Source organism: Artemia franciscana, chromosome 14 (assembly GCF_032884065.1).
Source record: "Artemia franciscana chromosome 14, ASM3288406v1, whole genome shotgun sequence".
NCBI lineage: Eukaryota > Metazoa > Arthropoda > Branchiopoda > Anostraca > Artemiidae > Artemia > Artemia franciscana.
Window position 1 is genome coordinate 40263188 of NC_088876.1, and position 17273 is coordinate 40280460.

At 32.7% G+C, this 17273-nt stretch overlaps 1 protein-coding gene across 3 annotated transcripts in view; it reads left to right on the forward strand.

Annotated features, from left to right (window-relative positions):
* The first annotated feature begins 10777 nt into the window (after window positions 1-10777).
* Window positions 10778-17273, forward strand: part of LOC136035709 (uncharacterized) — a 74332-nt gene continuing 67836 nt past the window's right edge. For all 3 annotated transcript variants that reach the window (XM_065717656.1, XM_065717657.1, XM_065717658.1), the window contains exon 1: window positions 10778-10903. In XM_065717656.1, the coding sequence (XP_065573728.1) occupies window position 10903 (1 nt within the window). In that variant the 5' untranslated portion in view covers window positions 10778-10902. The remainder of the gene's footprint in view (window positions 10904-17273) is intronic.

The following is a 17273-nucleotide window of genomic DNA, read 5'->3' on the forward strand; positions in this document are numbered from 1 at the left end:
TTGGCTTTGTGACATATGCGTAGTTATGGCATGTGCGGTTGAACGTAAAAATTATTAACGCCAAATGGTTTATTTGAATTGACCTTTACTAGAGTCAAGCGTAAGTCAAAAAATTTAATCTTTGCTTCCTGATTTTCCCAGCAACTCTATTGAGCTTAATTATGTTGCTACATAATTCCGTAATATTAATACCGGTTCCATTGCACATCACTTCTTAAATATCTGAGTTATATAAAAGTATTAATTTCATATTTTATTTATTTTTAAGTCTTGGGGTTGTAAATCTACAATATAACTCGATTCTACTCTAGAATCGAATATACTCAATTCTACTCTAGAGTCGAGGAATTCTAGAGTAGATTCAGTTCCTCACTTTTCTCTATCTTTTACAGAACCGTAGCTTTTATACGATTTATATTCTTCTGGAAGGTGAACGACAATTTTTGCCTTAATCTAACTAATTGCTCTATTGATCAAACCGAAAACAATTCGGTCCCTTATTAAAGTGAAACTTTGTGTGGACAAACATCATCCAAACACTTCCTCAATTAAACTGTTACCGGAAATTATATCTTCCAGAAATTCGACTTCATTAAAGACATTTTCGGGGAAGTTTTCATTTCCCAGGTCCTGGATTTATTTAGAAAATACTTCCTGTTCAGACCCGCAAATTCTTTTTATATAGAAACATGTTTAAAATACCTCCTAAGTACTACTTTATTACTTTTTTGCGAACAAATACATTTTGTTTTGAAGGTAAGTCGTTGCAAAATTCGCGTAAGATCTACTTAGGTTTCGGCCATAATAGTTTTTTGTTGAATTTTATTTATTGGATGTGATCTTGCTCAAAACAAATATTGACATCGATAAAATAGAGTTGAAAAAGTCTTCAATTAAAATACAGAACATTAAAACAAATTCTAAGGAGGTTGGGTGTTAGAGCTTCAGTCCAAAAAGTGTTTGGATAGTTCGCTAATCCAAGCCGTGTTATTTGCAGACAACTTGCATGAGGTGTTTAAAGTGGCATATCCACTGTTCATCCTGGCGTTCCAGATGGACAAAACAATAAGTAGATAAAGGGGTCAACACGATGATTAGTATTCATAAGTTGACAAGTTTTTTGCCAAGTAGTTTTACAACCCTTTGGTTTGGCAGAAAACAATTGTCAACACTAAGGGTAAGCACAGTGCATACTTTATTACAAGCAGGAGGGTTGAACCGTCTATAATCAACACCATCTGCCACAGTGAAAATAAGGTGCACGTTTGTACACTGTTGTCCTAGTGAAGCATCAAGTTGATTTGTGTCATTATTCAATTCTCGTATTTTCTTATAATCTTTTGGATAGGTGTGTCGCAATGTTTCTTCCAAAAAATTCATTAGATTACGAGAGATTCCATAATTTAAAGGATGTGCGAGGCGTTCTTCAACAGCTTCGTCAACGACTAAAAAGTATATTTGGTGGTTCAAATCATCTTCATTGGTTTGTGATGAATATCCCGTTCAATTTATTTTATGATATATTTGTCCAGCTACTTTACAGCTAAAAACTTTACAGCTGTTGATGGTTCGATCATCACTTATGTTGAATAAAACAAGAGGGAAGCTTAAGATCAAGTTTCGAATTAGTTTACAATATATTTCTTAGAGAGAAATTGACATCCTAAAAAAGGACAAACCAATTCATTCGGAATTTGTGGTGGTGGAGCTTTAATTTGACCATGCAAGGAGTAATCTCTAAATTTGTTAACTTTGGTTGCTACTCTTTCCATGGGGAAATGGTGGACTCCAAAGAGAGCACAATTAAAATATTGAAATGTCCTAGTGGCTTATATGAACCACTTGCATAGTTTATGGTATTATGTAAATTTGTACTGGGTTTCCAGACCCTGTTGGTGTCAAAGATTTTGACCATGTTTTTCGTCTAACTTAATATTTTTTTTCTACTTTACTCTAATTATTGACACGTTCTAATGCTCACTGTTGCAAACATCCTCTTCACTTCATTTTTGTCATGTTCTGATTCGTGATTTCGCTTGTCTCCTAAACGTAAGTTTTCCTAATCTTTGCTTTTATTTTGACCTGTTTTGACTCGGGCTGTTACTTATCTTCTAACCACATTTTCTTTGTTCTTTGTTTTCAACTTGTATTACTTCTGGCAATTTGGCAATACCCTTTTACTTTAGCTGCCCATGTTGCTCTCGTGTGTTTGATGGTTCAGTTTGATGATTTTTACCAGTTTGATATTAACCAGTTTGATATTTGGGTCCTTTTCTGGGATAGTGTTATCTGAGGGAAGTAAAGAACGAAGTTGATACTTAAAACGAGTAAAAATTATTACTTCACAGCCTATTTAATATATATCGATAAAACTAGATGAAAAAAAGCAACTTATATATATTTCTCTGTGTTTGTAGGATTAGAGAAAACAAGATTTTGCTGAAAACACAAAAGCCAAGTATAAAAATCAAGAAAACTGATGTAGGAGTTACGTTTATTACGTCGCCTCACAACAACAAGCTAATCTATAACGCTCATCATAGTCCTACACTAGCTGTCATATCAGTATCTTTCAGTATACAATTTAAATTATCTTACAAATTTAGACATTAAAATAAATGTTATTTTATCATGTGCAAAGTCATTAAACACCATAAAAAATACTGGATGGGTTTTTTCAGGTAGTATCTTGGTTTCACCTAGCATTACTCTAAATGAAGAACAAATAACCCATGATATAAACCCTGGGAATCCGGGTATACACCGCAGAAATTAAGTTTTAATACAAATTCTAAAGCGAGTCTGTTGTCCTAATACTATCAAGATTATATCACCACGAACTTGTCAAAAAATAATCATAAAGTGTCCTTTACAGATCCAAAATGACAGATCAATTATAAGACTAAGCTCAATATGCAAATGTGATGCCAAAGAAAATAAAAGTTTAGCAACAATCCTCAAATACTTTATTTTTAATCTGTTGAGTTTCCTTAAATGTACTAAAAACTTAAATGTACTTAAATGTACTCCTTAAATGTACTTCCTTACTGTACTAAAACTCCTATATTGTTTTGTGTTTTCAGTAAAGCACTAGGTTTCTTTAATTTTATAAATTTAGGGAAATATCACCAGTTGGGTTAGTTGCAATAGCTTTATCGATATATGTTAGATAGGCTGTGAAGTAAAGTACTATTTTTGTTCTTTTTAAGCTTCAACTTTACTCATTACATCCCACGGAAAAATGTATCTTTTCAAAGTAATCTGTGCCCATTTTTAATTTAAATTTAATGTAGAAGCAAGACTACAATCATAATTTTTCCATAAGGAGGGGAGGGGGAGGCTGCCGTTTAAAAAAATTAAATTTTGTAGCAATTAAGAAAGCAGCTCAAGACGAGTAGCTTCGACACAAAGGGTTAACTAAGCGGACAGCTTTGCGCATTCAAAATATTTGCGGCAAATTTTCCTAGATCAACAGAAAATTGTCTTTAGGCTTTGGGAGTTATTTGACCTGTCTCTAAATAGAAAAGCCACTCGCTGCTTGGAATTGAATTGAAATTAAAAAAAAACATCATTTCTCGTGTAGGTAAGATAAATGGTATTATAAACTGGGTTTTTTGAAATGAACTACATAAGACCAAACCTTTGTCTGCTTTTGAAGCAAGAGCCACTTTGAACTTACTGTTAATTATATCAATATGATAAACAGAAAAAAGGGTGATGTTCTACCATAGCCGCATTCGTTTTTCAAGTTTTTGCCCACAAAGGATGGGACCTTGTTGGTATTATTTGCTAATCAAGAAAAGTTACTACACTACATCAAAACAGGACTTAACGTAGCTATTTAATGTGTTTCAAAGAAAAAAATAATCAATTTCTCCAGCCAGTCTCATAAGTTATAATAACGATAGTGTGTAATATATTGTTTAGTGTTTTCATAAAAGTACTACATTTCTAAGATCCTACAAACATGGGGAAACATCATCAAAGGGTTTGTTTGTACTAATTCTATTGATATTTGTTAGATAGACCATGAAGTGGTAGTTTTGCATTCCAACTTCGCTCTTTACTTCCCTCAGAAGAACTCTGTTTGTTTTTCATAACTAGTTAACTTCTAATATTTGTATCGTATCGACTTCCATGGTATCCTTAAATTAAGTATTTTTCAAAGTCTTCAAAACCAAAGCATAATTTTCGTATCTACCATAAAGTTTCGTTAGCTTTGCAAGCTCGCCATCGTCCTCACCATTATGCAATTCTGATTTCTGGGTCTGAATTTTCCTTTCTAATATCATAAAATTCTGTAGTACGACGAGCATTCCAAGAGCACGTAAAGATTTTTGTCAACAATGAACTGACAACCGTTTTCTATGACTGGGAAGGAATTGTACTTATAGACTTTTTAGAAGGTTGAACAGCTCTTTTTATTTCCTTAAAATAGTCTTAAAAATTTGACATTGAAGGAGGTTATCTTGAAAAAATCTATTGTAATAATGAATGTGGTACAAACATTGTATGTTAAAAGATCCGTTGTAATAGAAAAATCAATAAGCAGTTACAAATTTTTGCATATTTTTTTAATGTTGTTTTATTATTAGTAATGTAAACAATATTTATATGGAACTAGGTGAGTTTTCCTAAAAAACCTGAAGTTTACAACAAAAAGTTTATCATCCATACTTTGCCTGATATTGCATGTTTAGACACTGAGAAAAGGAATGTAGGATAGAACTAAATGAGTATTCCAACATTTGAACCCACATTGGATGGGTTTTACATTTATAAATAAGTTTAATGCCATGCCACAACAGGCAAGAAAACATGCGCTCTTCTATATTAAAAATGAACTGAACACTAATAAATAATTTCTAATATTTTTATAGCACATTGATTTTCCTGCCTTTCTAAAAGTAATTATTTAAAAAAAATGTTCAAGGTTTTAAAAACATTAGCACAATCTTCGTATTTCTAGCTTATTTCACTAAACATCCCTTCTCCCCTGCTAAACACCCAAAAAAATTGTACATAGAGTGGTGGGAGTAGTAGCGACCCAGCGACCCAGCTCAATAGTAGCCGAAACTCTAAAAAATAGAATTTTCATATCAATAGCTACACCAAAAGAATACCATTTTAATGCTGATTTTAAATATATAAATTTTATCAAGTTTATTCTTATCCATCAAAAGTTACGAGTCTGAGAAAATTTGCCTCATTTTAGAAAATAGGGGAAAATACCCCCTAAAGTCATACAATATTAACAAAAATCAAACCATTCGATTCAGCGTATCAGAGAACCTTGTTGTAGAAGTTTTCAGTTCCTATCTACAAAATTGTGGAATTTCGCATTTTTTGCCAAAAGACAGATCACGAATGCGTGTTTATTTGTTTGTTTGTTTGTTTTTTTGTTTGTTTTTTTTCCCCAAGAGGTGATCATATCGACCCACTAGTCCTAAAATCTTACGAGAGGGCCCATTCTAACGGGAATGAAAAGTTCTAGTGCCCTTTTTAAGTGACTAAAAAATTGGAGGGCACCTAGGCCCCCTCCCACGCTAATTATTTTCCCAAAGTTACTAGATGAAAATTCTGAGATAGCCATTTTATTCAACGTAGTCAAAAAATCTTATAACTATGTCTTTGGGGGCGATTTACTCCCCCACAGTCCCCGTGAGAGGGGCCACAAGTTACAAACTTTGACCAGTGCTTACATAGAATAATGGTTATTTGGAAGTGTACAGACATTCTCAGGGGGATTTTTAGGTTGGGGGGGGGGGGGTTGAAAAGAGGGGGATATGTTGGGGGAACTTTCTTTGGAGTAATTTGTAATGGGAGAAGAAAATTTTCATGAAGGGAGCGAAGGATTTTCTAGCCTTATTTAAGAAAAAACAATGAAAAAATAAATATGAAAAAGTTTTCTCAACTGAAAGTAAGGAGAAGCATTAAAAGTTAAAACGAACAGAAATTATTACACATGTGATGGGTTTACCTCCCCCTAGTACCTCGTTCTTTACGCTAAAGTATTTTTAGTAATTTCAACTATTTATTCTTAAGAAATTGGGACAAAATTTAAGCTTTAGCGTAAAGAGTGAGGTACTGACGAAGGGGTGAACCCCTTCATATACGTAATAAAAACATGAGAATACAGAAGTTCGTTACGCTAAAGTTTTTTACTGTTTTAAAAAGTAGAGTTAAGAGAAAGAGCCAAGCTTTAGCGTAAAGAGCGGGGCGTTGAAGAGGAAGCAGCGCCATTCATATACGAAGTAATTTCTGTTCGTTTTAAGTTTTAATGTCGCTCCTTACTTTCCGTTAAAAAAAACTTGTTTTTTTAATTTAATAAACACAAAGAAACTATGATTTCTCTATAGGCTATAAATTACAAATAACTTTATCTTTGAATTAAGTACAAAAAAATAAGTATATAATTTCAATACGTAAGTACAACAATAATTAATCCTTATTTTAATATACAACTTCAAGTGGTTCCAGAATCACATGCCAACACTTCTCCAACCCCTAAGTAGCAAGAAGTTGGGGTCAGAGGCGTAATTTGCTATTAGGCAGAGGGTATAACAGCCCTTGTCAGACCTCAGTTTTCCACAAGACCCCAATTACTCCTCCCCAGCTGAAGTTTAGTTTCTCCAATAATATTTTTCAAAAATAAGATAAGCCTGAGTAATTCAAGCATCCACTGAAACGGGTCAGTTTCTTTTAGTGCATCTTTACCTTTTTTATTACAATATGGCTAATTTTATAGTTTTCTCTGTCATTTTCACTTGATTTAGAAAAATTGGCTCCAACTTCCCCCCCCCAGGATCTTAATTACGCCATTTGCTGAGGTATAAATTCAGCAATTCACTAAGAGTGTTGTTGCAAGCCTTGAACTGGACGACCTCTAAATCCCTTTGAATCAAAACACTTGACAAATACCTTACCGGAACATGGTTTAAAAATGAGTGCATCACATTTACAAAAAAAAGTGAATTGTCTAAAGAATGATTGTATTGAAGGCATACAACCGTGATTAAAAAAAAAAAATCATGCAGGAGTCGAATATAAGAAACTTTAATTTGAAGTCCAGTGCTTTACTAACAGAACCACACCTCTAATAATATGATTTGATATATTTGTGATTGGTCAATTTATCAAGTACAATTTTATATATTGTACCTTAATTGCATTTTTTATTAAGGGGGCTTGGAGGAGGAACACACGACAGATGTTCTTGCAAACCTTCACTTTAGGGTTTTGGACTGTAATTATCATTATGATACCTTTCCATGCTTTTCTAGCTTGGAACGCATAATAACATAATGATATGCTTCCAAGCTTTTCAAACAGTTCGTGGTAACGAACTGTAGTAAGGAGCAACCCGGCTCAATAGTAAACGAAACTCTAAAAATCAGAATTTTGATGCTAAAAGATACATCAAAAGAATCGTATTTTCATTCTGATTTTAAATATATAAATTTAATCAAATTTAGTCTTAATCATCAAAAGTTACGAGTCTGAGAAAATTTACCTTATTTTGGAAAATAGGGGGAAACACCCCCTAAAAGTCATAGAATCTTAACGAAAATCACACCATCGCATTCAGCGTATCAGAAAACTCTTTGCCACAATTCTAATTTTTTAAACAATTAAAAACCTTAGCGTAATGAGCGAGGTGTTGAGGAGGGGAAAACGCATTTCATATACGGAGTAATTTCTGTTCGTTTTGAGTTTTAATGTCGCTCCTTATTTTCAGTTAAAAAAATCAGTTTTTTTTTATTCTACTTAAGAAGTGACAATAAAAGTTTTGTTTGTTGTGCTATATCATACTTTTGGATTGTAGAATTGATAAAAATGAAGTATATATGAACAATAGCTTTCAAATGAGCCATTAAACATCGCCCACAAAAATTCTGGTAGCTTACTAGTCCCTTCCAAATGAGATTTGGAACCAAAAGTGTCATTTTTAGTGCCATTTAGAATTGCGGATGGTGCTATTTATAGAGAAACGTAGATATGCAAAATATCTTTTATATGAGCTATGACAAATACGTCTACGTTATTTTGATAGCCTGCTAGCCCTTAAACAATGGCACAAATAGTGTAATTTTTAGTGCTATATGGCATTTGCAGATGGTGGGATTTGTAAAAAGCACATAGATGGGAAAAATAGATTCCGAATGAACCATTAAGTATCTCCCTATGATATTCTGGTAAACTACCAGCTCTGGCAAAAGAAGAAAAAAAAGGAGACCGATCAGTGCCACCCACGCAAAAATGTGATTTTGCTTTTCGTCCAAGGCGGGGAACTACTTTTTCTCTAAGAGTTTTTTAACTATTTTGATTTGAATGGTACACTTTTCATTTTGATCTGACTTTATTTTTGAGGGTTTCAGGTTTTTTTCAAAATCACCATAAATGTTTTTTCACAGTAAACTCTTAAGACGAACCGAAATAATAGTTACTATTCTTGAGTCAGTGTCAGATGGCAATTTGTTTTCACTAGGCCGTTTTTCTAAAACCTGTTTTTTAACTTTTAGTTACTATGGGTTGTGTTTTGCTCTTTACTGGGTAATACAAATATGATAAAACTTAGGCGAATCTTTTTTTTTCAAAACTAAGGCTCTTAATGAGTTTCCTCAAACTCGTGGCCTATACAGATTTCTTTTTAGACTGGGAAAACCCCGGATACCAGTTTTCAAAAAAAAATATATGGAGCCGTTTTCGAGATAAAATACACACATATACAATTATTGCTCATTTAAAAAATTAAGATGTTTCAAATTTATAATTGTTCGATGATGAGTGCTAGCAGACGGTCGGTCTGTTCTTACACATTTACCTTTATACTTTGTAAAGTATACCGTTTTGTAATTACAGTTTTACAAATTAGGATTTTAATTACGGTTTTACAGCAATATTTTTCATTTAATGAGAGACACTCACTGAGATCTAATAAAACATAATTAAATGTTTATCAGACTGTTGTAAAGGTTATTCTATGAATGGTGTTTCTAGCGTTAAACTGTAGTGGTTTGAGAAGCACTGAATTCTCCAAGGAATTTGTAATAGGCTTCTGGCAATTATGGATTCGTATTAATTCAAATCTGGACGGTTTTCTTGAAAACAGTAGTTATAATGTGATTTTTTTTACTAGTGAAGAGGAAGGAAGCAACTTCATTTTGATCAAGTGAAGAAGTTTTCTCCTTTCTTCAAATAAGGAGAGAAAACCATAGATTGATTGTACGCACTGTTTCTTTGACGCCCTTTTTGCGTTCTACATTCTTTCACTTTCATCAATTGACAGAAAATAGTGAGAAATAACAGAAACATTGAACAAAATGAGCAATTGGCTTAAATAAAAGAACGCAAATTAAACATATTGTATGAAAATGTCTTCTAATTATTTACAGCATTTACAAAACCTGTTATTAAGTAAAAATACAAGCCGCCAGTTTCAGAAAAGTGATTTACACAGTAAAAACAAAAGATTCCCCAAAAAATGTCTTGCTGAATTTTAAACAAGTAAGAAAATTCAATTTTTTGTTGTTGAGACTGTGATTTGTGTTTTAAGTCCAACAAATTGCTGAAATTATTAAGATTTATGTACTTTTTAGCAGAAAAAAAGACATAATCCTCCTCAACGCAAAAAAAAATCGAAAAAAGTTTGAATAATTGAAATGGTTTGGATTTCAATTGTAGATTGAAATTTCTGGAGCATCATATTTGACAATGGTGTCATTTAAAGTAAATTTATGTAAAATACATTTTTGTGTACACACAACAATTTTTGTGAAAACATTTTTAGCTTATCATTACTATTTCAAGGCAATGGATATATATTTTAGGAATTTTCTTAGTTTCGTGTTATCTAAGTAATAATTATAGTCTATTAAAAAAGAGAAAGAATCTTTTTGGTTATTTTTGCATCAACGCAAAACAGCAAATATGGACAACAGCAAATATTTAAGATCATAATACACAGAATCATTTCCGTAGGATTTCGGATTAGGTTCTGTCTTACGCAGTAGATTGTCTATTGAGCACTGTTCCTGGCCCTGGTTACTATTATGACCAGTTGGGATGAGATATATGCAACCCTAGTGTTTATGGAAAAGTTATGCAGAGTTTCTGTTTGAAATAGTCACAATATATGGCTTATATTCATTATTTGTTAATCAGGGTTGTTACCGTTAATGAAACATCTCTAAACCTGATGATTTTACAGGTAAAACAGAATGAAAATTAAAGTATAGGCTAGATGTAAATATTAAACAACAAAGAGAGATAAAACTCCACAAATAAAAAAAACCTCAAGCGAGACTACGACCAGTAGAAAGGAAAGACTAAAAAATGCATCATGAAGCTTTGATGTTCTCATTGAAGTAACTCTAATAGCCTCTTTTCCCTACGTGGATCAGTAGCGACAATTGTTTTTATTATTATTGGTAGTGGTTTTATTTGTTTTTAGTTTAGTGTGTTTGTTTTCTTTTCTTTTTATCTTGTGCTGAGGACGCCTAGTTTGGATACAGGCGAAATATTCGCGTTGTTTTAGTCTTTCCTCTCTACTGGCCGTAGTCTCGTTTGAGGCTGTTTTTTTTTGTGGAATTTTATCTCTCTTTGTTGTTTATTGTCATGTCTGGCCAGTTCGGCTTAAGAACTTTCATTTTTAAATATAGCTGTAAGTATAGTTGCAATGTTTTTTATTCTCAACAAGTTGGAAATTCTACAATGGTTAGAGTTCCCATAAAGTCCTAAATATTCTGTTCCAACGAATTTCAGCTTTTGAAATTCTGTATTTTTTTGTTGATAAACATTATGAACAATTTTGGTTGAATTTCAAACTATTTATTTTACAGTTTAACAGGGACGCTAACACGAGATGATCCAGATGAAAATTCAACTACAGGGAATTCTGCAAGTAAGTTTAAGTAATTTTCTTCCGCTTTGTCCTCTCGTAATTATATTATAATTATATCGATAATATTTTGAGGAAACAATTTTAATGCTCATCTAAAAGTTTTCTTGAAGTTTAAATTTCACTTGAATAAAAATCTGAATATGTATTGAACTATGTGTCGGAAACTATATAGCTGAAAGGTATACCCGTCTTGAACAACATGTATTTGTTTTCCGAAAGCATAGTGACGTACACAATGTGCATAAAGCATATGAAAAATAAATAACAGTATTAACAAAAATGACTGGGAAGAAATCGTGATCATAAACATAATTTTTGATGTTTAATGAAAACTAAAATCGATTCCTAGAAACTAAAATTAAAAGAATTAATGTGATTCTGATATTAATTTTTATTTTCAATGTTGTAAAAATAATATATATAAAGTGTTTCGTCTTCAGTAAAGCGCGAATGTTTGAAGTGGCTTTGACATTCTACGACAAAGAGAAAGGGAAGGGGGCAGTAGCCAAACTCCCGTTTCTAGTAATTGTTCTTTTTTGAAATTTTCAGTTTAATTGTTGCAAGTTTTTAGATTTGTTTATTCTTGTATTATATTAGTACCGGTTAATTCTATACTTACTATTAAATTTAAAAAAACAAGTTTTTTTAAACTGAAAGTAAGGAGCGACATTAAAACTTAAAATGAACAGAAATTACTCCGTGTATAAAAGGGGCTGTTACTCCCTCAACTTCCCGCTCTTTACGCTAAAGTTTTACTTTTTCTCTCAATTCTACTTTATTAAACATTAAATAACTTTAGTGTAAAGAGCGGGAAGTTGAGGGAGGAACAGCCCCTTTCATACACGGAGTAGTTTCTGTTCGTTTAAGTTTTAATGTTGCTCCTTTCTTTCAGTTAAAAAAACTTGTTTTTTTTTATTTAATTTCTGAACGTTTTTGAATTAACGCATGTTTTTATTTTGGCTCTCCGCAGATGAATAATTAAAACGAAATTCGCGTATTATTTTTTTTTTGGCTAAATGGCTTTCTCTTGGTTTTGATCAGAAGATTTTGAGAAAAGGGGTGGGAGAGGAGGCCTAGTTGCCCTACACTTTTTACGGTTACTGAAAAAGGCAACTAGAATTTTTAATTTTTAACGAACGTTTTTATTAGTAAAAAATATGCATAACTTACAAATTAACTTACGTAACAAACTTCTATATTCGTATATTTTATTATATATATGAGGCGGTTTGCCCCCTCATTAATATCTCACTCTTTACACTAAAGCTTCAATTTTGTCACAATTCTTTAAGATTGACCCCTGAATCACAAAGGCTGTAGAATAAATAGTTGAAATTACCAGAAATACTTTAGCGTAAAGAGCGAACTATTAAACAGAGATTGACCCCCCCCATGTGCATAATAATCTCTGTGTGTTTTAAGTTTTAATGCTGGTCCTTACTTTCAGTTGAAAATTTTTTTTCATATTTTTATTTTTTCATTGTTCTAAAAAAATATTGCTAGAAAATCCTGCACCCCCTTCATGGATCTTCTCTTCTCCCATGACAAATTCCTCCAAGGGAAGATCCTCTCACATAGCCCCCTACTCAAAACCTCCCCCCCCAACCAGAAAATCATCCTAGAAAAAGGTCTGTACACTTCCAAATATTCATTACTGTATGTAAAGTTTGTAGCTTGCATGCCCTCCCCTAAGGACTGTGGGAGAGTAAGTCAGCCCCAAAACATAGTTATTATCTGCTAAACAAAATGGCTATCTTAAAATTTTAATGCGTCAACTTTGGAAAAAATGACCGTAAGAGGAGGCCTAGGTGCCCCCCAATTTTTTTGGTCACTTAAAAAGGGCACTAGAACTCTTAATTTCGGTTAGAATGAGCCATCGCGCGACATTGTAGGACCACTTGGTCGATACGATCACCCCTGGGAAAAAAACAAACAAACAAATAAATAAACACTCACCCATGATCTGTCTTCTGGCAAAAAATACAAAGTTCTACATTTTTGTAGATAAGAGCTTGAAACTTCTACAGTGGGGTCCTCTAATGCGCTGAATGCGATGGTGGGATTTTCTTCAAGATTTTATGACTTTTAGGGGGTATTTCTCCATATTTTCCAAAACAAGTCAAATTTTCTCAGGCTCGTAACTTTTGATGAGTAAGACTAAATTTGATGTAACCTATGCATTTGAACTCAGCATAAAAATTCAATTCTTTTAATATATAACGAAAAGAGAAATCATCAATGCAACAGCAAAAACAAATTAAAAAAATGGGAGACAGAAGGAGAAAAGGAAGACTGTTTTCCTAAATTAATGATTAATATAGACCAGTACTTGAATGAAGCCTTAACCCTACTCATTTATACAATCACATAGGTCAAACAGCATAGCCATACACAATTGACCATAAATTCACTTTAAATTCTCTACCCAGTCAAGTGTTGTGCCTACCACAGAATACCTATGGTATCCCCGTTTCAGGTATCACCCCCAAAATATATGCCTATAAAAAAAACAAGCAAATCTAGAACAACCAAGTAACACCAAAACAAGCTTATCTTCTTTGAAAGCGTGAATCTAATACCCTTAAACGTTCCTGAGATGTTGAATACTCTATTTTAATAAGAAAGGAGAATATTGTGTTCTTTATTTAATTCAATATTCCCTAGAACTTTTGACAAAATAACTGTACCCAGTCAATCTTCAGGTATTGCAAATACACAATTTAAAAACCGTGGTACACATAGTCGTAATTTGATTATGACCAGTATTCCTCTCAGATTTGAAGTATCCCCATTGTTTCCTTTAAATGTACCACGAGGCACTTAGCTTTACTTCAACTAAATTCAAATACCGCTCAAAATTCTCTATGATTTATAGCTTAATATTTGCACTTATTTCTTAGATATCACGGATAAAATATTTTGATAAATAGAATGTATTTGGTGTCTTTTGACTTTGTTCAACATCCTATTTGGCATTTCCCGACATATTCAACTTGATTGTATTTGCCATTCCTGAGACATTGCAGCTACGCCTAGTAATAACTGGGATGGACATAGTGTCCTTAGGTTCAACAACCCTCTCAACAATCTCTCCATTTTCCAATTTCAAATTCTTTCCTTACCTGTCTTGAAATATTGAAGATGAGCCGTTTCGACAAACTTGTGGAATGTGAAGTCTTAATGTGAAGGATAAAGCAGAATCAAAACTGTTATTTTTATTTTCACCAAGGGATTCATTTCAGGAATTTATCTGTTGAAATCTTGTGTTCATACAGCCGTTCCTCCAGCTCTTGATAGGCTCTGCCACTTTAAAACCTTACAATTGAACACAGACTCTTTAAAAATCACTAGTCAATATTCAGAGATAAATAGACATACTGGAGATATTCCTATCAGCGCAATTTACAAAAAAAAACATTTAGGATTAAAATTTTTTGATTCAGGTTTTGTTTGATTCAGTTTTTCTTCTGTTCTATATGAATTTACTTCAAAAGGCAAGTTTTCCTTCTCTTTTTTTTTAGCACTGAAGAAGGTTTGGAGGAGGTCCTAGTCATAAAATCTACTTAGACTTGCTTTTTGGCTGACATTATCCTCGTCTTTCTCGGCTATTAAATTTTCATTTAAATTTTTCGTGCTTTCCCCCTACGTCATAGCCAGTGTATTCTTAGAATGAATTTACGAGTATACAAATACTCTAAGTTGGAAGTAATCACAGTAGCAGATGCAAAAATTCATTGTCCAGGTCATAAGTATTCCTTAATACGGTATTCATAATCACGGTGGCACGTCTGTATTCAAAGCATTAGCAGCAATAGTGGTTCTGAAAGTGTAAGGTTGTTACCCTTAGATGCTCCTAAGATATTATTGATCCACCTCTTTGATTATCTAAATGTACTTATTGGTCACAGTCCCATTCTCAATTACAGGTACTTTAACCTTCAAGCAGTCACCCTTGAAAGTAGTCCCTTGTAGTCGCAGATAGTCACAATTGAAGCCATAGTATTCGTAGTAATATTGGCTCTGGAAATATAAAGTTAATACCCTTAGACACTGCAAAGATATTGTACATTTACCCTTTTGATAATTTGACTGCTCATTGTACCTATTGATTTGGTTTAACATAACTCTTAGTATTATCGTTTTCTGTTAATACCCACTGTTTTTTCTGACACAATGACAAAAGAAAATTTCCTTCGATCCCAGTGATAAATACTTTATATAAATAATGAGTATATTGCATGAATTTTGAACTTTTTTTACAACGTCTAGGGGGCTTGCTATTTCTAGAGACCTGCATATAAGACCTTTTGACTAATTTGCACAAAATCGCTCTTTGTAATTATGCCTAGGGTCAGGAGGGTCTTAGCCCCCTTAACACCGGTCAAAAAATCCCTTTGCCTCCCAAGTAGTATTACACATATTCTTAGAGTTTTGACTTAATGGCCTCATCTAAGATAAGATCATAACTATTTATAAAAGCCAATTACAAGCTGTAATAGAGCCAAATTTGCTTCATATGAACAAACAAAAAAGAAGCAAAACAAAGACACCAAGAAAAAATGAGAAAATCATATTCTCATGTCAAATGTTACGAAATAAAAAAAAAACTATTAAAATAAATGTCAAATTAACTGTCAAAATGTTAATATGAAATATTCAAAATTAAAGAAAGGATTGTAAAAAAGACTAAGTTGAAAATAAATGGAGCATAGATATATATCAGAATGGGCCAAAAAAATAGGCCAAAGATAAAAAAAACACTATACTGCATATATACACATTTTGTCATAAAAATCAGGGAAGATGTCTTCAGTACCAGGTTTACAGATTTTTGATTTAGCAAAACTCAAACAAATTTTTGAAAATATTTTTGTATTTTACAACTTTAGATCTATTTGAAAGAAACGATGCAACAATATTTAATAAAACAAGATCAAACCCAAATTTAACCAGCAATGAGTGAATCAGGATGATATAGTCAACAAAGTCAAAAGCTTTTTGAAATCAAATAAGACAAAGATTAGTCAAAACATTTGTTTTTTCAAGATCTCTTGTGATGATAGGTACTACTTGCACAAGGTAATGGGTGGTGGAAGTTTTCCTCGAATTACCAAACTGTCGGATGTCGCTATGCGGACAAATTTTAACTTCAAGGAAGTCACAGAGGGTACCTTCATAGACTTTTGAAAAAAACTTGAGTGAGTGTAATAGGCGTACGTTAGTGAAAGTCAGATTAGAAACTTTTGGGGGGACAGGTGCTGTAAAACCGTATTTCCATCGACTTGGAAATTTATCAAATTTTGTTTGATTTAAAATATTTGATAGACGTTCAGGACGTTTGTTTGAAAAGCCTTTTATTTTATTTTTTAGACAGGGGTTGTAAAACCCTATAGCAACTTGAGTATTTGCTAAATTTTGTGAAATGGGTGAAAAATAGTTTACAAAGGCTTTTATTAAGCCAATCGGGATTTTCAAGGGGCATGTGTTTGATTATCTAATCTCTAGGATTTTATTTATAACATCAGAGGGAGAAATTAAGGGAAAGGCGGAATTGGGAGGAATAGTTGGACATGAGAACTTCAAAAGAAATTTTTCAACATATCTTTTAAATTTTTCTGTACGATTGCTTAGGCTTGTTATAATATAGATCTTACTTAGTTTTACTATTACAATAATCAGAAGCTGCTTCTCTCAATTTTTTTTCTTTAGAAACTTTCTCAGACTATTGGCCTCAGTAATATGACTTTTCTTTAACAATGATTATTTTACTCATAGGTTTTTATTTTTGAAATCTCAGTAATACAGAGGTCGTAGAACACGTTTTATTTTATTTTTTTTGTGAAAATGGGATTTTTATTACTGTTCAATGAATTTTAAAGGGACATAACCGTGTAGTTAACGTCATTTGCTTAATACACAATAGAAGATTTTAGTAGTAATATAGGTGTCAAAATTGCAGAATCCTGAGTCAATAGGAGGTATATAGACGGTTTCAGTTGCTAGACGGCTGCTAGAGGAGATAGGAGAAGGCTAAAGTAGTAACTAGCCCTTAGAGGGTGCAGAGTGGAGACGGGCTAGTAAATGTTTAATAAATTAGTGCAAATTTAATCACTAGTAGTGTTGCCTTTGGAAATTGGGACCAAAGGGTGGTTCTTTTCGTCAAAGTCTAATAAACTGTGATGTTTTTATATATATTTAACATGTACAAATTTGGAGCCTGTGCTTTAGTAATAACGATTACAAATAATCTATACATATAGATCATTTTAGGAAGGGAATCTAATTCATTAAGTAATTCAAATTTGAGACTCTTAGTGTTGCCTAACAAAAGCACGGGGAATTGAACACGACCTGTGAAGGTGCCATTTTT